This window comes from Aedes aegypti, chromosome 2 (assembly GCF_002204515.2).
Source record: "Aedes aegypti strain LVP_AGWG chromosome 2, AaegL5.0 Primary Assembly, whole genome shotgun sequence".
NCBI classification, from domain to species: domain Eukaryota; kingdom Metazoa; phylum Arthropoda; class Insecta; order Diptera; family Culicidae; genus Aedes; species Aedes aegypti.
The window spans coordinates 336,526,603-336,550,676 of NC_035108.1; the positions used below are offsets into that span (position 1 = coordinate 336,526,603).

Consider the following 24,074-nt stretch of genomic DNA (forward strand, 5'->3'; position numbering starts at 1 on the left):
CGTCCATGGAAAAACTCATTCAATCCAAGTTCATCCTCAACTACCGCTTTGGAGAAATACAGTTGAGGAAAGTAAAGAGCACAACCCCAAACTCCAATGACAATCCAACTGGACAGCCGACCCAAGAGAAATCTGAGGAGGCCTCTAGTAGCATCCCACAACCAACTCCCACCATACAGGCTAGCTTGTCTTCCTCTGATGGAAAAGATGCATGTTTGATCTCACTTCCTGGCCCAAGCGGTGTCACATCAATGGCTCCCAATAAGGGCAGTGGAAATGTCAAAAGTGTAAAATTGACCACAGGGGATAAGCCAGCAGGCCTAGGTAAGGGAAAGGACATAAACCAAAATCTAAGACATCCCCCAAAATCAAAAGTTGATGATCCGCAACATCCAAAGAAGGACGGCAAACGTCCGGAAAATGCGGAATGCCTCAGCAATGATTAAAATCCTCCAAGTGAATCTCCATCATGCTCAGTGCGCAACAGATGTGCTTTGCAGGAGATTCACAAAAGAACACCTTTCCGTGGCACTGATTCAAGAGCCATGGGTCAACAAAACTCGAATACAAGGTATTCAACTAAACTCGTATAGGTTGGTATATGATGACAGCCAGCTCTCTCCCAGAGCAGCTATTCTAATACGCAATGATACTAAATGTTTTCCAATTACAGAATTCATCAAAAGGGACATCGTGGCGGTCAGGATGGAGGTTTCTACTGCTAGGGGCAGTACTGAGATCATTATGGTTTCAGCGTATTTCCCTGGCGACGCAGAAGACATTCCTCCTCCAGAGATGGCTGCTCTTGTCTCTTACAGTCAAAAACACAACATCCCCTTCGTCATCGGTTGTGACGCCAATGCTCATCACCTTGTATGGGGAAGTACAAACTCAAATATCAGAGGTGAGCATCTTTTGCAGTTTCTTTCCTCCAAAAATATTGACATATGCAATGTCGGTGATAAGCCTACATTTGAAAACATTTTACGACAAGAAGTCCTTGATCTGACTTTATGCAGTCAATCCATCTCGGATAAAATAAAAAACTGGCATGTTTCTAATGAAATATCTATGTCAGACCATAAACATATAGTCTTCGAGTGGGAAGGGGGTCTAATGATTCAAAAGTCGTTTAAAGATCCCAAGAAAACTGATTGGGAAACCTACTCAGCTATTCTCCGTTCTGAAGACTATATAATAGAGCCGAATATTCAGACTATTATACAGTTAGAAGCAGCTTCGGATTCTATTAAAAACAAAATTCTAAATGCTTATCAAGAGAGCTGTCCGATCAAAACAGTAAGTTCGAACAGAGATGTTCCATGGTGGAATTTCAACCTTGATAAACTCAGAAAAACTGCTCGGAAGGAATTCAACCGAGCCAAACGCACTTCTGATTGGAGTCTATACCGAAAGGCTCTGACAGAGTATAACAAAGAAATGAGACGAGCAAAACGGAAATCATGGGTTCTCATGTGTGAAAGCATTGAGAAAACTCCCGTAGCTGCTCGACTTCATAAAACTCTTTCGAAGGATCACTCCAATGGTTTGGGAAGTCTTCAAAGGACTGACGGTTCACTCACTGTGGAACCTCGTGAAACACTGAGTGAAATGCTAAGAGTTCACTTTCCTGATTCAATCCCACAAACGAGTCTAAATGCTGAAGGTGCCAGACTTGACGTCTCAGTTCCACACGGGTTCCTATCAGGGGACTCAGGAGCAAAAAGGGACGCAATAAAGGTTGCCAAAGAAGCTTTTACTCGCGATAGGGTTGTTAGGGCAGTGAGATCTTTCGAGCCATTCAAATCTGCTGGCATGGATGGAATCTTCCCAGCGCTTATCCAAAAAGAGGAAGAGACACTGATTCCACACATGGTAGAGATTTTTAAGGCAAGTTTAGTTCTGGGACACATTCCAAATGATTGGCGTCAAGTTCGAGTTGTCTTTATTCCAAAATCAGGAAAAAAGGACAAAACCAACCCTAAAGCATTCCGACCGATAAGCCTATCCTCGGTAATGCTTAAAATCATGGAGAAGGTATTATGCGAGTATATAGATTCTAAATTTATGAAAACTATGCCTCTTTCTAAATCCCAATTTGCTTATCAAAGCGGAAAATCAACGGTCTCAGCACTGCACACGCTAGTGAACAAGATCGAGAAAACCTTTAATGCAAAAGAAATCGCTCTTATAGCATTTCTTGATATTGAGGGCGCGTTCGATAACGCTTCTTATTCGTCTATAGGTTCGGCAATGTTGAGGAGAAACTTCGACCCATGCATTGCAACCTGGGTACATGCTATGCTAGCAAATCGACAGATCTCATCTGAGCTGAGTGATTCGCGCATTACTGTAATGGCTACAAGGGGATGCCCTCAAGGGGGAGTACTCTCTCCCTTATTGTGGTCATTAGTAGTGGACGAACTGCTAGATAGCTTAGAAAGAAGGGGTTTTGAAGTTGTTGGATACGCAGATGACGTAGTCATTATTGTACGAGGCAAATTTGACAGCGTTATTTCATCAAGGATGCAAATTGCTCTCAATCACACACTCTCCTGGTGTCAAAAAGAGAAACTAGGAATAAACCCTTCAAAAACAACAATTGTACCGTTCACAAAAAGACGAAAGGTACAACTCCACCCTCTTTTCTTGAACCAAATACAATTAGTTTACTCAAATGAGGTCAAGTATCTTGGCATCACACTTGACGCAAAACTAAATTGGAACACCCATCTTCAAACAATCACAAATAAAGGTCTCAATTCACTCTGGGTTTGCTCAAAGACCTGTGGTAAAACATGGGGTCTAAAACCCAGTATGATCATGTGGATCTATAAAACAATCGTTCGGCCTAGAATATCCTATGCGTCCCTTGTTTGGTGGCCTAAGACAAAGGAAGCTACGGCTAGAGCTAAGCTGAACAAAATTCAACGTACTGCCTGTATTGCCATAACCGGTGCAGTTCGTAGTACCCCCTCGTTTGCCCTAGATGCTATACTCAATCTGCCCCGGCTGGATCAATTCATAAAGCTGGATGCTGAGAAAAGTGCTCTTCGGCTAAAACGATCAACAGTCTTACTGTCAGGGGACTTAACAGGTCACCTCAGTATATTAAACGAATTTTCGATAAATCCTATTGTTGAAAAATGTAGTGACTGGATGGAAAAAGTGGTAAACTATGACTCGCCATTCACGGTGGTCTTTCCTTCTCGTGAGGAATGGGAAGGAGGTGGACCCACCATTTCACCGGGATCTATTAAATTCTACACAGATGGTTCAAAAATGAATAATTTGACAGGGTCTGGAGTATACGGACCGAAAACCAAAATCTCTGTCTCTCTTGGACAGTGGCCTACAGTATTTCAAGCAGAAGTCTATGCAATCAAGGAATGTGCGCAGCTGTGTCTGAAAAGAAATTACAGACATGCCACCATCTGTATTTTCTCTGATAGTCAAGCAGCGCTTCAATCTTTGAAGGCTTTCACTTGTAACTCAAAACTTGTGTGGGAATGCATTCTTGCACTGAAATCCCTAGCTGAACGCAATCGAGTTAAACTATATTGGATCCCAGGACATACGGGTCTAGAGGGTAACGAAATTGCCGATCAGCTAGCAAGGAATGGATCAACCAATATGTTCATTGGTCCAGAGCCATTCCTTGGCATTTCAAACTCTGCACTAAACACGGAATTGAACAACTGGTTGTTCGGTCAAATTCAATCAAATTGGAATACAGTTTCCAATGCGAATCAGTCCAAAAGGTTCGTAACAATAAACACGACACAAACACAAAAACTTATAGGTCTCAACAAAAGGGATCTCAGAACATACATCGGTCTAATAACTGGTCACTGCCCAAGCAGATACCACTTATACAAGATCGGTGTCGTCCAAAACACAAATTGCCGTTTCTGTGACGAGACGGACGAAACCTCACAACACCTTCTCTGCTCTTGCAGTGCACACATCCATCGTAGGTTCAAAATATTTGGCAAGCACTACTTACAGCCAGCTGATATTTGGAACGCATCCCCCAGGGAGGTGGTTAGCTTTATTAGGCTGATCACGCCAGATTGGGGGAACTACAACACTGCAACCTAGGACTTCTGCCCATCAATGGCAGATGGTTCAAAGTTCAGTCAAATGCGCAAAGTATTCCGGAGGCACATTTGCTACTGGAAAACATTGTGTACATAGAGTAATAGGGTATATCACAATAGTCCTAAAAAATGGACGCAGTGATCCCACACCCGACAGAAGAAGAAGAAGAAGATCAACCAACCCACAAAAAATAACATCGACAACCTGATGAAGGGAAAGATAAAATGGTTAACACCGGTAGTGGATTATTTTACAATTCTCCCGCCATCATCGTAGTCGTCACCGTCATGGAACGGGTTCGTAGTCATCACCTCCGACGGTAAACTTTCCCGTTGTTTCTTTTCGAAATTTCTATAGGAGCCGATGCCTTGCTAAGCATTTTGCCCTAATCCGGTTAAGTTTAACCTTGAAATGGATACCTATCGATGAGTACTACACAGTACCAAAAAATAATGTGATTTACGTCTTTTGGGATGCACATAAAAGAAGCGAGCCGAATGACGTAAATTTGTGTCCAATTTCAAATACGTTAGTGTCTGATTCGGGAAATGTCGATCACAGTTCCATAGTTTTCGTGTCCTTTAACATGTAAAATTACATTTTTTGTTCAATACATCTTCAAGGACACGTTTTTGGGTCGTTCCATCACTTACATCATGTGTCATTCAGTCATAACCAGAATTACGTCCAGAGTAATTTTCATTATTTTTAAGAGTGTACGTTATTCAAACTGTGACATGGAAACGTAGAAAAAGGGATTCGTACAGTCAATCAATTTTGATATGTCGCAACTTTGTTAGTTTGTTCTTATCATCACTTTTATTAAAGTAGAGACAATAACTTAATGAAACCGCATATTAATGATAGCACATAGTAAGAACATGAGCACAGATGATTCGTATTTGCTACTCCGTGATTGACCAGAACAATCAAGATTTCACAAGAAATCAACAGACAGAGCTTGGGAGTATCTTACCATCATCAGTGTACAGTTTCTAGAATTCCAAACATTACACAGTCAATAACGGAGCAGGCAACGTTCTTACGGTCATCGATGAAGGGAAGGCATGTTAGTGTAGCATCCATTGTTACTAAAGACCGAGTATACCTCTGCATCTTCATGGTTGTCACGAGAAGGAGTTTTATTGGGAAGGATTCAGAAGCTACACAATCTGGGTTAACCTTGGTAAGTGATGCGATTAATGTAACCTCAATTTAAAAAGTCATCTATTGACATAGATGAAGACTGAATAAAACATATGTCGACAACTATGGATTCATAAATTTTGTAAATACTAACAGACATGTGTGTTGTATTTTCATGTTACCGTCGTTAGGTGAAGACAGAAATGTTTGTAATATCCGTTATTATTTGAAACCGAGTACGACTTTGTGAGTGAAACCGAGTGACTCTCTATGATTATCACAGCGAGAGGCTTCTTTTAGTAGGGAGGATTCATAAGTTACATCATATAGTTTCAGTAGATAGCCCTTTATAAGTATCTAAAGAACACATCGACAAAACTGTTATCACAAAAAGATGTGTTTTTACACATATAACTTATTTGAAATAGAAGCATGAAACGAGCTCACCAATTGATAATCCATCGTTGATAGTGCAGTAGCCAATTAGTTTGAAATTCGTCACCAGCACTGCCCAACAAAACGAGAAAACCGAAAAAATACACTCCTGCAGCGAAAACAAAAAAAACCGCTTGCTTTGGCGTCCGAAGCGCACTCTCAATTAATGATAGCACATAGTATTGTGGAAAAATGTCTAATCATGCGAAGTGAATTATGAGAACTTTTTGTTTAATGTAAGATGAAAACAAACAGCTATTTCCAGCCCACTGCTAAGTAGCCATGTTTTTGTAGTGAGCATCAAACTCAAGAGTAATTACACACTTTGGCCAAATCGAATTTAAAATAATTTCCCATTCATCAAACCGTTTTCGAAGCTCACCATAAAAAAAAAACGTTTTTGTTCAGAATCAAATGTTTCAAGCGTTTACAACTGTGTGTCTCTTAAAACCAGCATAAAGTAGTATTAAACACATTTCCCCCATACATTGTTTTTTCGCCATTTTAGATTGTTTGTCCCGAAACGAGTATTTGTTTACTAACATTGAACTGTCTTGGGGAACCACTTCCCAGTGGGAACCGAAGATGGTGGCTCGTTTTTTTCCCATGGGGTAGTATAGTGGTGCCAGAAGCCTGGCTATTTCAAGCGTGTTGCGAACATTATAGCAGGATGATTCATATGTCATTTATTAACTGTTGCGAACTATTAAGAACTGTCTTAGATTTTCCTACCGCACTTTGTGTTACGATCCACTTGCGGAACGCAAAGCTTTCATCAATATAATAAAGAAGTAATACTCCAAGCTTCCTAAAATTCGAAAGCTTCAACTATCCAATGCATGTTTTAGTAGTTCGCCCTTACATAATTTTGAACAATATTTTAACCGTTTTGAAACTCTAACAACATTTTTGATGAATTATAGAATTTTACTGATTTTTTTCACAAGGCATATAATAAAAAAACCATGGTTCATTCAGCATAACCACGCTGTGGGTGGCGGATACAAATCCATTCCGTCAAAATACTCAGACAACCAGAAGTCGCATAAAATTTAACGTAAAAACTCATTTAATCATACAAATTACATCAAACCAGCAAAACACGGTGCATGAAATCGTCAGTTTAATGAGTATCCTCGCTTAAAACGCTATTTTCTGAGTTACATTTTGTTTCATCCCGTACACTCGTACAAAGTAAGTCGAATTAATCCGTAGCAGCTGTCAAATTAACATTTGTTATCATAAGTTGATTCGCATAAGATCACAGACTTGTTCGGTAGACAATTGACTCTCGCATTGTATGCCATTTTTCATCACATAATATATACACGTTATCGCCTCCACTTCTGTACGTAAAAGGTCTTTTCGCGTCTTCTCACACGTGAAATTTTGCACATCTAAGCCTCGTATAACGTAAAAGGTGATTTGATTATACGTACATTTTGACTACACTTTTTTATATTAAATTTAGGGGAGGGATTATTAGAGTATGTTTAAAACTACAAATTGAACTTCAACACTTCACTTTTTTCAAAAAATAAAATGCTAAAATCACTAGTAAGGCGAGCAAATACCTTTAAACTCTAATATGTGTTGATTATCTTGACAGATAGGCCTATTGCGTCTGCGACTTACAGACTTCTTCAGTGTCAAGCACTCGACACTGAAGAAGTCTGTAAGCACTTCCTTAGCTCTTGGATTGCTCCCTCAGAAAAATTTCTTTTGCATTTCCTTGTAGACATTCTTAGAAGAAATCCTGAAAACAAAAATAGAACCTACTCGAGAAAATCTCAAAGAATTACTGGAGGAATTTTTGTAGAAATCTTGGACGACAGAATCTCTGGAGTAATAGCTGAAGGTATATAAATCCTAAACACACAATTTCAAAAGAAATCCCTAGAAATTTATTGGTTGAATTTTAGATGACGTTTTGACCGGGAATCTTGGACGTTTTTGTAGCTTGATCAAATGAGCACTTTTTTTCTGAGTAGAACACAATATTAGTGTGATCCAATATCATGATTTGAAATAAAAAAAAATCATCATCAAAAGTGATTTCCATACTAACTTCAAATGTGTTTTAAAAAAAGTTCCAGTGCACGGAAATTTAAGAAACTTTGGATCCTGGTTCGATTTTTACCAAGAAGAAGAAGAAGAAGAAGACGACGAAGAAGAAGAAGAAAATATTGCTAACTTGAAACACGAAAATTCTGTAAAATCAAACACCAACTATGTTCTTCCCATTATTTACGTTTAAATATGCCAAAGACTATTGAAATTGGTCGAAAACCGGCAGAGAAATTAACAAAAATTATTTGCATGTGCCGTAGGTGAACCCAAACTTTTGCACGATACATACATCATACTAAGTAGCAATCCCCAAACTTTAAGACGATGACTTGAAGGGCCTTTTTATAATTAAATTGCTTTCAGTTTTTCCGACTAATTATTGCAAGTGCTCTTCAAACAATATGAAATTACGATTTCAATGACGCAATTATTTAAAATTTGGGTCAATAAGAAAAGCTCCTAAGTGTATTTTTTTTTAAATGTCACGAGATTAAGTAAAAATTTAGTAAACAAGATTCAACAAATCTTTATGTCAAAACACCTACACGCAGATTATAAAGATCAAATGTACCATTTTTTTCCCGCTAGATATCAATATTTGATCTATAATTTCATAATCGGAAGGATTCAAAATATTCTATCGGTGAAATTGTGCTGAAATGTGTAGAAAAACGTGATTTCCATTGATTTTCTTAGGCTGTATATAAAAAAATTGCTAAAAAGTGGAAAAAATCAAAATTTCTCCGATGGAATATTTTAAAACCTTCCGATTATGAAATAAGAAACCAAATACTGATATCTAGCGGGAAAAAATCCGAGGTACATTCGATTTTCATAATCTGCTGGTTTAGACATAGCGTGAGCTACAAAAATGCGTAACTATTTTTTTTTTCGTTTAAAATTCAGCTACCTTAATTTACAGTCTAATGTTTCTAATTCGTTAACTTTGGTGACACTAGCAAAATTATTCCATCAAAACCATCTACCTATCGTAAATCAATCGATTTGGGAGGCAATTTATCATACTCTTCATTATTACCCAAAACCACGCAACAGCTTACAGAGAACGATCAGCAAGGTTGAGCTTTCCATTCCAGTTTTGGAGGTTTTAAATTAATGAGTGCTCCACTGCTGTCTCGCTTCTTGCCAATCCGTCCACCAAACTTTCATCGCCAGGTAGTGGCCTCGCCTAATCCACTAATTACCTGGCAAGGTTACACAATCCGGGGCCCTCGTGGCACAGCCGTAGAAGAGGACGGCGCGGAGTGAGTTTGTTGACCGATTTCAATCCACACCCGCTGTTGAGCGTGGAATAGTTTCGTGGATTATTCAGCCAGAATGCGACCTTAATCGTCCGATAAGAGACCGAGGGAACAATTTCCATAAATTAACAATTTATAGAGGTATGGATCCGCTTTTCCATTTGGTGCCCAGTCCCAGTGGTGTTACGGACTTTTCCAAATAGTTTCACCGTCCGCTTCAGTAGCAACCGTATATTAGCGCACGATTGGGAGGTTAATCGAAATCGATTGTGTTGGGACGATAAATTATTAATAATGGTTTTGTTAATGGGGGTCCCCCATTTTGGATGGGAAAATCAAACGAACTGTAATGGTAATGAATTTGTAATAAACGTGTGGTTGATGAATCAAAGAGGCAATTCGTTTGATAATTAAGACGTGCGTGCTGAATGTTTCTGGATATTGAATTTCAGACAAAATTGAATCGTATATTTAACTGTGTATAAGACTAACTCGTAGTATACTGCATTTTGAGTAATGAATCCAATGACATCAGAATTACTGTCTAACCTTATATAACTTTGTTTACCACAATTGCTGCAGTAACAGATCATCCGGAACAAAACCCATTATTCCGCACAGCAGTGCAATTAGTCACCCAAAAGTCCACTGTTATAGCTGGCACCACGTCCCAGTATGGCGTGGCATTTTATAACAAACGTCCAATAATTGGGTTCCATGATGTCCAATGCGCCGGCAACTCGACGACCGGTACCGGACGTGCCGAGATTGCCCCGTGCTCCAATGGACCATTACCGTGCAGTGCATTTGCTTGCAGCCCGATCGACACTCTCGGACTATGTACTATCGGGAAGCTCTATGGCGCGCAGTGGTCGCCCTAGTCACATATGTTGATCAAAAGTGGAATAAAGTGGGAAAAATGTTTGACCTTATTGGAATAATCAATATTTCCAGAAAAAAATTAACATATGAAATAAAATACCACTCAATGAACCTTCAACATATTGGCTGCAATTTTGCTGAACAAACTTGGGTCAAAATATTTACCCATTTTTAGTTATAACAGTTTGAAAATTGATTGTCTTAATCGAACTTTTGCCCCACCGGTAGGGCAAAAGTTAGAATTTAGTGTGGGGCAAAAGTTCGCTGGCCGAAGCACAAAATACCGATAGTTTTATGACAGGCATACTTTATACTAGTCATAATCTCATGTTTGGAAAAAAATACACACTTAATTTCACATCAACAATCGCCCAAAACAGTATTAATTGTAATATACCTACTCAAAAATAAGAGCTTTTCACAACACTAAGTAATAACGTGAAATTTTGAACATTTGCCCCGCTTATTCAAACTTTTGCCCCACTGTGGGCTAAAATTAGTTAAAAGCATATAAGCAAATAACTAATACACCTTAAACAATCCCTAGGATGGGCCTAGGAACGCCCTTACGTGAAAAATGGAATAAGTTTTATTTTTATTTTGTTCCATGTAATGGAAGTTCGACCGAAAATTACAATTTTGACGTCTACAAACAACAACTAGTCATAACTTTTCAAAATCTCAATTTATTTCTATAATTTTCGAAGTGAAAGTCTCTTACTTGAAAAGCAATCGAGCCAGCATAACATTCGTAAATTTGTTTTGAATTGAGCTAGAAATTCTGAAAAAAAAACTCTTGCCCTATTTTACTCTACAAATCTCCCTGGTCGTTGAAACAAAAAATAAACGATATTGTCAACACATTAAGTATCCGTCGAAACTTTATTTTGAATACCCGCTTTTTCCCGGATTTCGCAGTGTATTAGGATTTTTGGGAAGTGTTGAGATAATTTCTTGTTTAGGTTTGTCGTTCAAAATTGACTATTAAAATAAAATTTTCAAGTTCCAGGTTTCAAGGAACGTTTTTTTTAATCGTTCAGACAACCTAGTGTTCATCTTCGCACCAGAGGCCTTTTCATGTGACAGGTCCATCTATGCATTTGTTTTCACCGGTGGAGGACCGGTGCAAACACGGGATTGTCATCTCCACAGAAGTCCACACTGTCAAAGTACTTCAAAATCAGCTAATTTGAAACATCTCGTGAAAAAGCCTATAGCCTACTTTGCAATTCGAGCATGAGCATGAGCATGATTGACCGCCCGCAGTTGCTACTCCGTTATTGCAAGAACAGCTCTACTTACACAGGGAACCAACAGACACTACTCGGGATCAGTAGCATCCTCAATGTGTAAGTACTGGTGCTCTCATTATTATAACAAACAATACCGGCGCCGGCTGCGTCCGAATGCAGGTCAATTTGGGAATGGGAGGGAAATGTTGACGTGTTACTTGCTTTACAGAAGCCGAGGAGTCCTCTGCACTTCCACAACAAAACACTGAGAGTTTGGTTATGGGAATGGGATTCGTTTTGGTAAACGATAAATATATAATTCGATATGAAAACGTGAGCATATACACGAATGACCGACACTGATAGTGCGGTTACTATGCAAACCGGACACGACACTGATTTCGTTGCTCGCTCGACAGGAGCATACAACAGGTTCAACGTATCAAACTCTACTGACGCGTTATTTTTTTTATTTTTCACCGGCGCATTTCGTGTTTTCTTCCGCGAAACGCGATCCGGACACAATAGATTCGGATTCCGCCGCTCGCCCACAAGGAGCATGCAACAGATTCAACGGATCAAACACTACTGACGCGTTTGTTTTTTTTTTTATCACCGGCACACTTCGTTTTTTCTTCCGCGCATCGCAAACTGGACACAATGGATCCGAATTCCGCCCCTCGCCCACAAGGAGCATGAGCCTCTGTACGTGCCATAAATTCTTTTGTTCTCATGACTTTTACTGTGCGCCGTGTGTTGGTGATGTCTCGCACAGTAAAAGTCAAACGTTTTATGGCATGCAAAGGCTCATGCAACAGATTCAACGGATCCAACACTACTCCCTATAGCCTACTTTGCAATTCGTAAATAAACTGTAAACCGAAACCACGCAATTTTATGGTAAAAAGTGTGCTGTTATTATGTTATCCGTCTTTCAATGAGCGAAATATTATGTTTGTGATTTAGAGATGCAAAACATCTGAAAATATACCATTGTGCTCGTAAAACGATAACGTGGATATAAAATTTGACAATTTTTGGAAAAAAAAATCAAAAACTCGATTGTTGATCATTTTTTCGGTTATTGAATGATTTGTGAAACATCTCGAAATCCAAAGATGGCCGGCACATTGGCCGACTTGTGCCCCTACTCACGTTTTCAAAGGCACTAAACTGGAGAAACAGTTGGAACACGTTTCTGATCTTCTTATTTTAAACTTTCTGCTAGTGCACAAAGCCAAAATAGAAAAGACACGGTTATTGGATGCTTTTTACGCTAGATTTGTGCCTTTGAAGTTTTAGTGCAATCTTAGAAGTTGATTCCAAACTGTTTCACCTTAATATTCGAAGCTCTTTTGAATTTATATTAATTGTCAACCAACATGCAGCAACAAAGACATTGTCTTCTTCAATTCTTGTTGCAACAATCTTATTCCGCAGCATCAGTTTATCACAACTTGAGCAGAATATGACAAAGATCACTCACCACCTGCTAAACGATTTTCTATGCTTTGCATTGCAATTTTCGAGCACTTTCTCTGTGTTGGTAAAATTAATATTCAGCCAATTGAGAAGCGAGACCTGTCAAAGCGTGAGCCAATGTAACTTGCCTTATGTTTATTTTGAACTTTTTCTTGTGATCTAATGTGATCTAATTGAAATTATTTTGGTAAGTTTTTGTTTTTTCATAGAGAAAAATAAAATTGTACCTTTAAGCCTGATTTGCTACTGAAAAGGAATCGCTAAAGAAATTTCTCGCCGATTCCTTGCAGAAATTTTCTACAGGGACTCCCATTTGAACTGACATTTTTTTTCAACTGCGTACTGCGATCAGAAAAAAGCGCATTCTTGATCGATTCCTTGCAGAAATTTCCCATGCATCAAGATAGGCCGAGAAATTACTTGTCAGCAGCGAATCAGGCTTTACATTTTTGTTATTGCGATATTAAAATGTTGATGTTTTCCGCTGTTTATTAGTTTTGAAATGTAGCTTAAATGTTCTCGACGAGACAAAGCACATTTTTCAGCAATGAGGAAGTCATGTTCGTGTTGCAACAGCATCTTCGACGCTAAGCAAACTCAGCACAGCCGGTATGTTACCAAATCATTCCATTTATTTCCGCTAATCTCTCATATACAGAATCCCTTATGTTGTCCCCTGAGTTTTTCATGACATTTGTTCAAAGATTGTATCCCAATTCCACAAAAGTTGGGACAAACGATTGTGAACACGCTTGCTTTGTTGTTTATTTTTCGTCTGTTTCGATGATAATTTGATTCACTGATATCTTATCCTTGATTTTTGTTCGTGAAATAAGAAAGCAGTAATCTGTTATTTTGATTGAAAAATGTAAAATCATGAAATTTATTCAATCTTTGTATTATTAGGTAATTAAGAAGCATGAAAAGTTGTTTTAAATGAAATGGAATTCATAGTGCAAAATGAAAATTCTTTAGGATCATTCATGGGGCAGGACACTAGATCCAGTATTAAAATATTAATATTTATTAATGATATTAATATTGATATTGAGAAGATTATCAAGTATGCATAGAGTTTGCTGTTTGCCTGTTGCCGGAGTTGCCAAGGCAAATTGATTATTTATATGAAAAAACAAGTTGTGTTTATCATCAGATCGTCTGAGCAAAATATATAAGAAATCCGTCCGATGCAACATAGACCACACTGTTTGATGCCAACATCCATCTGGAGTCTGGCTAGAAGGAGACTAGCACCTTGTACGATGCATCACATTCAGTGAAGCTCCATTGTCATCAATGCCCCACATATTTCTACGATCTCCGGGCCATTCCGCAACTCGCTTCCGATGCAATTTGTTTCCTATGGTATATCAGATCGGCAAGACATATAATCCACGATCCCTAGCTTCTTGTTTATAAGCCCCCATTAATGACTTAAATTCATGATAGTTCTGTCAGATGTCTTTAAGAAAATCGTAGGTAACTCGATGATATCATGAAAATAATGTATATTAATCCGTATTAACGGATATTAATACTAATATTAATGAGTGTCTTACCCCATGGGATCATTCTTTAACTATAAATTGTATAGAGGCTCAGCTGCTTAGTTGGTAAAGTACCAATTTAGCATGCAGACAATCAGTGATAAGTTTGTAACCAAATTGCTATTTTCTCATGCGAAATGACCAAGTTTTAGGCTCTGTATCTCAGCTTCTGGTAATTCGAAATGGCTAAAATTCAAATGACGAACTACAAATAACCTAAAATTTTGTAAGTAGTCGAGATATTTCTTTTATTTAATCGAAAAATAGTAAGATGTTTGGTTTGAAGGCGAAGCATGAACCACGAGCTCGCTCAACTCTACGGCGCACCCAGTATCGTGAAGGTGGCTAAAGCTGGAAGGATACGCTGGGCAGGACATTTTGCAAGAATGCCGGTCAACAGCCCTGTAAAGATGTTGTTCGCCACGAATCCGGTTAAAACAAGAAGGCGTGGGGCGCAGCGAGTTAGGTGGATTAACCAGGTGCACCAGCACCTGAAGAGCGTGGGTCGCAGTGGAAGATGGAGAGAAGCGACCATGAACCGAGTGAATTGGTGAAATATTGTTGGCGAGATTTTATTAAGTGAATTGATGTAAAGCCAAACAAATAAAATAAATTATAAATCGGAGCCAAACCACGAATTTTACACACCACAAATCTACAAAACCATAAGTGATCGATTGGTCACCACTAGCGAGTGATCAATCTATCAAATTTTAGCACAATCGGTAGTTTGGCTCTCAATATTTGTGCTCTGGAAAATTCGTTGTCTGGCTTTGTTGCATCTTCACCTTCAGAAGATTGTTCCAAAGGTATTATTGAGGAAATTTTAAAAAAAATGCTTTTTTGGGTGTATTGCTGAAAAAATCTTCAAGGAGTGTCTAACAGAATCCCTTCAATATATATTTTTCTCAAAATAGAAAAATATTTTTCAAAAAATCTTGATTAACTCCTTCAAGAATTTCCAAAATTCATTGAACGATCCCCAGAGATTCCATTTGGATTACCTAGATTACTATTAGGGCTTTATGAAAAAAAATGCTAAATATAACTCTGGGATAATTCCTGTTCGAATGCATAGATGAAAACCTACAGGATTCGCTACAATCTTGCAGGCGTTCATAGTATAGTTGTGAGCATTGGAGAAATTTCTACAAGAATTCCTAAAAAATATCAGTGTAGAAATTTCCGGAGCATTTTTGAACAAATCTGAAAGAAAATCAAGGAGAAATGCATGCCATGATTTCTAAGACTTTTGAGCCTTGGTTTAGCTTTTCATTTCTAGTCGTTCCCCTGGGAAATCTCTGGAAGAATCTTGCAGACACATCGGTTCTATGGTGGAAAATTGTTGAAATCTATTGAGAAATTTTTGGTGGAATAACCAAACAAATTTATGGAATAAGTACCTTAAATAATTCCTGGAAATTGCTGAATTCATCTTGAAATTTGGATATCTACGATGGCCTTTTAATTTTAGCATAAAATTAATAAAATTTGATGATACCTAGAAACATTAAATCTATTCTCCCGGTACCATCGAATCCATCCAATTTAGGGATTTTGTTCTAACTGCTAATCATTCAGAGCGTTAACCAATAAATTAGATTTACAGTAAAAAATACTTAAAATTAACATGCACTGTTAGATGTTTGCAAAACAGTTGCAACTGAGACTGGGATACATTCAAAGTGGTGGTAAATTTATCCTTCTTTGAAAATAGATTTTCGACCTTTTGTCCCTCCTTTTTTTGCCATTCGACCTTTTATCCTTTCGCCCTTTGGTCTTTCAACCTTCTGTCCTTTCGACCTTTTGTCTTTCCACCTTTTGTCATAGATTCAATTAAGTGTGCTATGCGCGCGATGCAAACAACATGTCAACTTTTGCAACACAGTGGGGTAAAATGAGATGTAACCTGTTGCTTTAATGGACGAAAATTTATAATCGAAAGTGATGTGTTCAAATCGAAATTGCAAGAGAACGAGTAGCGCTAGCAATTTGGTGTCAAAGAACAAATTGTAGAACAACTTAAGCCGCACAACTTTCTTTGAGGCGATAATGAAATTTATTAAGCATTTTCCCAAAGTAAAAGGACAAAAACAACAAAAAAAATCAATACCTTTGAACTTATTTGCTCCTAAACATGAATTTATCTGTTGACCATTAGATGTAAAGAAGAAGATCGATTGGAAATATCATTGGCTTTCGAATGGAATAAGACAACTGAGATGCATTAAACCATTCTAAAGTTATTACCATTTAAAGATGAACATAGCCTAAAATTTAAAAAGTGCAATAACTCGGTAACGATTAAAAATTGACAATATGCGTAGAACGATTCTTTTTCCTTTAACATGGTCCACTATCACCCCTTGAAATGTTTGCACTCACGAACCGAACACCCTGTATATTCAAACCATTTAGACAATAACTTGATCCTTTGAAGTTTGTTTGTCTTGATTGATATCAAGATTTGTAATATAATTATACTATTTTCTACAATATTTTGAAGGGATTCCTTGTAAACAAATTGTTATCAGGAAATTCTAGGAATTTTCGGCGTATTTTGTTGAATTATCATGCATAGTAGGAACTAAGAAAGAATTTATGATACATCTTTTTTTGGAAGTGTTGAAGAAATTTGTGAAGGATTTTCTAGTGGGATTTGTAAAAAAATATTCAAAGGAATACAGAGAGAAGTTTCTTGAAAAAAAAACCGGTAGAACACTTTGAGTAATGTCAATCCTTAAAAAAAAATTAGCTTATAATTTTTACTTCTAATAGAATATCCTTGTATAGTTTCTAAGCACGCCTTGTTTTTATGTGGTTTTATAGAAATTTCCAGGAAAATATGTGAACATTTGTTTTCGAGATTCAATAAATTTTAAGAACTGTTTGTGGGATATGGGAACATTTGTGGAAAGAATCCGTTATAAAATTATGGAAAAATAGAGTAAAAGTCATTTTTATCTCCTTGATGAAGAACTCCAAATGAAAGTGTTATTAATATTAAATCGAATTAGAAGATGATTTTTAGTAGATTTTTTATACGATCCTAGAGATGCTGTAACTAAAAAAAAAAAAAAAACAAAATATGCAAGGAATTTGCGGTTCCGACGGCTACATAATCCTTTAGTATAATAACGTTTGATGTCTAACACATCTCTAACTGCCGATATTGAATACTTTCCTCTAGATTTGTTTTTTTTTTTTTTTTTCATTTTACTTTTAATATCATGAAAAATTTCTTAGAGGGATGATCTTATAAGATTCTGGGGGTGACCTGACAACACAACGGAGTGAAATATTTCAAGCGTAAAAGTTTTTTTTTTAATTCAAAAGTGAATATATTTAACTCTAAAACACTTTCGAAATCAATTATCACAGGTTTTTCTAGTCAAATGCTATTAAAAAAATACATTTGAAAATTTTCTAACGGTCGAAAATGTTTCAATAAATTGTTTAAAGCTGTGATTGAGTGTTTATGTATATTTCAGCTATGAAAAAAAAACTCAACTAACTCATTTTTGATTAATTTAAAACATATTGAGTTATGTTTTCGTTTGAATTGTAACATATTTTGTTTACTGTAGAGGAAAGGGGCCTTCCTTAGCCGAGTGGTTAGAGTCCGCGGCTACAAAGCAAAGCCATGCTGAAGGTGTCTGGATTCGATTCCCAGTCGGTCATGGATCTTTTCGTAATGGAAATTTCCTTGAATACCCTGGGCATAAAATATCATCGTATCATCGTACCTGCCAGACGATATATGAATGCGGGAATGGCTATTTAGGCAAAGAAAGCTCTCTCTCAGTTAATAACACTAAGCTGAAAAGCAGGCTCAATGCCAGTGGAGGAGTAATGCTAAGAAGAAGTAGTATAAGAAGAAGCTTATTAGTGTGTGAATTGTTCGAGAAAGGTCAATTTTATCTGTAAATCAGAAGATAGGGTGATCCTTTTCTTAGGTTACCCATCTTGCCCCCCTTATTCTACATAAAATAGATTTTTTCCAATCAAAATAACTGTAACCAAAACCCCACATTTGCGGCTAACCGATTATATTTTGATTTACATAGCTTAAAAACCAAAGATATACCATATGAAGAAAGGAAGATATGAAAGATATGGAACATATAAATATAAGAATACAGAAGTAATCATCATTTAATTTTATATCATACAAAATGTTTCATAAAAAATAAAAAGCATTGACGATTTTCAATTTTTTTTCCGATTAGTCAAACCGGTAAATCTATAACTAATTACTGAGTGAGACGTCGGATTTGAAAATAGTCTTCGGCAAAGTTGTAGCTGACGAATATATCTAACAGTATCAGTGTAGCTATAATCCTCAAGAGCACATGGGCAAACACTATGACCGATTGAATAAATTACTTGTTTCCCATAGTTTTTCCCATACAAACTTTGAAAGGCTTGTGCAATCTCAGTTTTCATCCAAATGAGCTCAAATTTTGGGAGCACACTCAGAATTTGATCTTAAATTGAATGAATGGTGTGGAGCAAAAACATTTTTTTTTTAACAATCCAATGTCTATTGCTTCATTTCCTTGTCAGCTTTGGGGTTGCATGTTATTTCAGATGAAATTTCAAGAATATATGCAGTTTTAAAGGGGTTACTAATTGCTATTCTATACTAATAAAAGCAAGACAAAATATTAGTTAACAAAAATATTCGAAGAGTTAGCAAACTTCAATCGTTAACTTTTGGCCTGCTTTGGACCACTGTGTGGCGCACAGTATCGCCCCATGATTCTTGGCTCACCGATCGAATTTTACTGAAATACTCGTCGCTGCAATGCACAACTTCAACCCTTGCTCCTAGCTCTAGCCTCTTCCTAGCCAGAACGGTAGATATCACCAGAAATTATGCAACTTCAGGTACTATTCTTTTCTTAAGGGGGTCGGTCACTGTCTGAAGGGGGCACGTGCAAAGAAGTTCAGTTTCTACATTTTATTGGACCGAACGAGCGAGAACTGATTTGAATAATGACCACATCCGGTCGCGTCGCGGTCACACAACACTGCCGATGACGGAGACGACGACGACGCTATTGTTATGTTTCATGATACCTACTCTGGCCTGGTTCGGTTTCGATTTGGATGGATGAGGTAAGAAAGCAAATTCTTGTATCATTCATTATGTTGGAAACGGGACTTGTTATTTTCGAAGAATCATGGTTGAGGTTGGAAGAACTTAAAGTAATGGTGGTTGTAACGTTCAATTGGATGTAGGAGGTTGTGAATTATTGGTTCTGAAATCAGATAGCGTTGGGTGGGAACTTACAGGAAACTGAAATGAACATGAATGGACGCTTCTACACTAACTCAGTGCATAGTGGGATTAAATGGCCCAAGAACTAATTCAAATGCTCAATTCATCATCTAAATTTTTATATATTTAATTATTATTGAGTTATAGAAACTTCGTATGAATTTCGAATGTTTTTATGTAGACTATCAAACCAGTAGCCTTCTCACAAATTATTGAGCAGGATTTTCAAATAATAGTAGGTGATGTTTTGATAGGATCCCTTACATATTTCACACAGAATTTTGAGTAGGATTCAGATAGACTAAGGACTAATCAGGCCTTGGCTTATTAGAATTAATGAAGATCAGTTGATTTTGTACTGACATTGTTCAAAAAGCGTTCATTTATATTATGACGAGTAAGTTTTTTTATTACTATGAAATTGCTGGCATCAAACTCAATATGGCTGCCAAACTGCATGACGGGCTACTTAGCTTTAGATTACACGCCATAAATTTGTTTCTTCTAACTCTCAGAAGTAACCGAACAAATTTACTTCGGTTACTTGAGACTTTCATTCAACAGCAAAAAAGGTTTCTTCAATTTCTTTAAGAGAAACTTTGTTTACTGACTATTTTGATTTTACGGTAACTATGTAATAGTTTATGCACTAAAAAAGTTGGGAAAACCTAGCCCTGAATAAAATTATGCTCGATTAACGGCCCAAACCATCTCCAGCATAGTCCACGGTAAGTTCACCCGTCAGTGACCCTCGCATTATACGCGCCTTTGACCGATAATTCCAACTGGACTAACAAACTGTCGGTAAACGGCGAAACAAAACGTGAGTATTAAAGAATACGCCACAAACAGAACAAAAACCGACAACAATTTCTGCTTCCAACAATTACGGTCCGGTCGGCTTTATGGCGGCGGCATTATTCCTCTGCTTTGTGCCTCCTGGACGCATGGAAACACCATCGGCATTCTACTTAACCAAATTAAATACCCTGCCTCCCGCTTGCTTCCCATTTGTTCCATCACCGCACAGTGGCCCAAAGCTGGTTTTGAACGATATGAAAAAAATATGCTGTTTTGGTCAAGATTCATATGGAGTACGACCACTGCATCGAAAAATCTGACCAACCCGAATCGTGCCAAGGTGATTTCCTGGGAAGGCTAATTCGTGCACTTCTTCGTGGGGGAACTTTATGGAATTTCTCCGTGCTTGGTACAAGAATGCGAAGAATGTTTTTAATAACCTTCCCATCCCATCAAATGCACCTACCTGTCGTGTCCATGTAGATGATCAGTATGCTGAGCACCGTGGCGAACGAGATGATGCAGAGGGCCACCGGAAGCAATTGTCGGAAGGGAGACGGTCCAATGGGAGACGTTTTGGCGGGTAATTTTGCTCCACTGGTCAGCGTCGAAGGGGCCGAACCGCCACCACCTCCTCCGGCTGCGTTGGCCAACAGTCCGTTACTTCCGCCGGTTACCGACGACGAGTACGGATGCAGCTGAGGTAGATGGGCATGCTGGTGCAGGTGGACGCCAACTCCTCCCCCACCGCCACCGTTGAGGAACTGCTGTGAATGTTGGTGAATCTGCTTGTGATTGGGAGTATCGGTGATCGTACCGGCAATGTTCGGAATCTGCTGGTGCACAGCGTCCTCCGGTGTCGTTCCACTCTGCTGTTGGCCTCCTCCCTGTGTCATTGTGTCCTTTTTCTTCGGAGCCTGCTTTATCCTCATTCCATAACTGTAAAGGGAAAAGGAATCGAGAGAAATGTTAGATTCGGCACGATCGAATGTCGATGGATGTTGTGAGATACAATAATGGTTAACTTGCTGCTTCTATAGACGGATGGCACGAATTTAGGTTCTAATAGAGTATAACATCATCGTGAGTGAAAATGGTTCAAAAACTTATATGTCCAAACAGATTGTTGGATAACTTTCGTGATTTGACTTGAAATTTTCTTTTAATTATGAGAAAATGTTCAGAGGCCTACATAGCCAAAGCGGTAAACACCAAGCTAAGGTATGTGGATTCGAATCCCACTGATCGAGTATCATTTCGGGTTGGTAATTGTCTGGATTTCCCACTCTCTAAAACGAAGTTACCCACATAAAATCGGGCTCTTCTGTACCAACAAACCATGTGCGCAATTTTAATTTGTCTTGAAACATAAATTTTCTGTTAATTTTCTGAAATTTTATGACACACAGAGATACTTAGTATTGCAAAGCTTCTTTATGTGTTAATGTTGCAAAAAATAAAAGAAATCAACTCAAAGCAGATTTTTTAGAATGTACACACATGATGTGTTGGTCCAGAAAAACTTGATTTTTTGCGTGCTCAATTTTGTGTAACTTCCTTCAAGCATGAAAAGCGTAGAGCATCTATTTGTATGCCACACAATACACAAATGCAAAATGGTCAGACGCTAAAGCAAGCTCGCATTTAATAACTGTGGAAATTCTCATAGGAATATGAACTAAGCTGAAAAGCACGCTTTGTTACAGCGATACGTAATCCCAGGAAAAAGAAGAAGTGTGATTTTTTCTGCATATTCAAATAAACACCACGCAAATAGTCGTGTAATGAGGACTTTTGACGGATAATGTGTGTCTAGAACCGTTTCCGATAGGGAAACCCTGCAGGATTGTTCCAAGTACAGGTATGTTCCATTTTTATCACGTTCCGAATTTGTCACGCTCCGATTTTGTCACGTTCCGATTTCGTCAAAAAATTATTGCGTTTTTATCAACACACAAAATATTATTTTTTTTTATTTCTTAAAATGCTTAGAATATAAACTTAAAACTTATTTTGAAGCAATTCTTTTTTTTTTTTTTTTTTTTGTCGGTAGCGATAGGGGTAGTACTGGCACTCTTAATCTGCCCTAAGCTCCTTCCCAGCATTTGCTTTTATAAGCCTCTATTGCGTTCATCACACAGACGTTCCTAAGCAATGTTGCTCAAATGGTCACTGTGTACGCTAGCAGCAATCAGCCCTTGTCGTAGTTTTGCAGTCTAGTAGTTCAGACTACTGTCATACTATGATAAGGCCTGAAATGCTACTAGAGTGGTTAAAGTGAAGAACGAAATAGTTTTATTAAAAGGTCCTCATTCCCCATTTCATTTCATCACTCACTATCGTCACTTTTATTTTCGACACTATCACGTTTATCACCGATTATCACTCATCATCTTTCGTAATACACTTCAGATATTCTTTCCATCACTTTTCACATCACACCATTTTCATATAAATTCATTGTTATGACCATTCACCATCTGTTAGTATTACTAAGTAATTAAAAGATATTCAATTTAAATGTTTCATTATTTTTGTTGTTGTAGAGTCATTACTATTCAAACTACAAGTTAGCACTATCAACAAAGTTACAGTAAAACAAAATCACTTCGATCCATTCTTCTGCACTCGCTGTCATTATTAACACTTTTATCATGCATGTTTGAAGAACTAGGCAATAATGTTTATATTCAGAGAAATGATTACAAAATGTATTATGGCCTTTATTAAATTAGTAGAGTTAACATCATTATACATCATCATTATTATATTTTTAACAAAACTATCAGAATCACTTCCAATTTCATTTTCAAATTTTCATCACCATAGATTTTATTATAAAATCACTATTAGCTCCCTCACAATCACTAAATTTAATAACAACGAGTGTTACGCGCAGTCCCACCAAACACCCATTCTTATGTTGCATTATAAAACGATTGATCACACGTTAGCTTCGAAACTTAACAACCATTACTGATTAGTACAAAGGATGCTACAGCTCGTGGTAAACGAACTGAACCATCAACAACCAGCACTGGTTTATAAGTAACTAATGAGCCCTGGCGGTCCCTCCGTTCGAAGAGGATCTGATAATATGTCGAAACATATTAACAGATCCTCCGCCTGAATGCAGCCGTTTCATGATATATCATGAACCGTTAGAGGTGTGCCAAAGTATTGGGAAGGTGATATGTTTCACAGACGGGTATTATTATGGTGCACCTTCTACTTAGGCACCGTAAAACCCTGTGATCGTGGCCAGGGAAAACTTATTTTAAAGCAATTCAAATGTTTTTCAATAGCCTTAGGGTTGAATTTTCGACATTACGTTAGTGTTGAGCACCTACGATTACATGGTAGGTGTCAAGTCATATACGATTCAATAATGTTTGACACCTTCCTATTCGCTAATCAATTAGAGTTTTCAAAGACTGTTGGACAAAACTGACGCATGCTTCAACAGTCGAGAGTTGCTCTGTCCACGTCCAAGAAACAACTGGAATTTGTAACTAGTTGAATACGTACTTAATAGAGTTGCAGAGACCTCTCATTTTTCTTATATCACATGGCATCATAGAAATTCGATTTGAATGTGAGAGACTCATATTTTAAGTTCTTTGTTATAAGGGATGCCTGGGAAATGGGAATGAACTCAAGAATGGGAATGAATAAACTCGAATAAATGGACAATGGCAAGGGACATGATCGAGTTTATTTTATTTTTTTGTAAGACTGTCGACGCCATAATATTTTGTACATTCACCCTCATTCTTGTTTCCGACGGATCCAACCTTCGATCGAATTCTATCCGTTCGAATCCATGGACTAG

At 37.7% G+C, this 24,074-nt stretch overlaps 1 protein-coding gene across 2 annotated transcripts in view; it reads right to left on the reverse strand.

The window, feature by feature from the left end:
* The window catches only part of LOC5566914 (protein Star), a 145,766-nt gene that overhangs the window by 40,955 nt on the left and 80,737 nt on the right, over window positions 1-24,074 (reverse strand). For both annotated transcript variants that reach the window (XM_021846036.1, XM_021846035.1), the window contains exon 2: window positions 20,709-21,181. In XM_021846036.1, coding sequence (XP_021701728.1) covers window positions 20,709-21,174 — 466 coding nt within the window. In that variant the 5' untranslated portion in view covers window positions 21,175-21,181. The remainder of the gene's footprint in view (window positions 1-20,708; window positions 21,182-24,074) is intronic.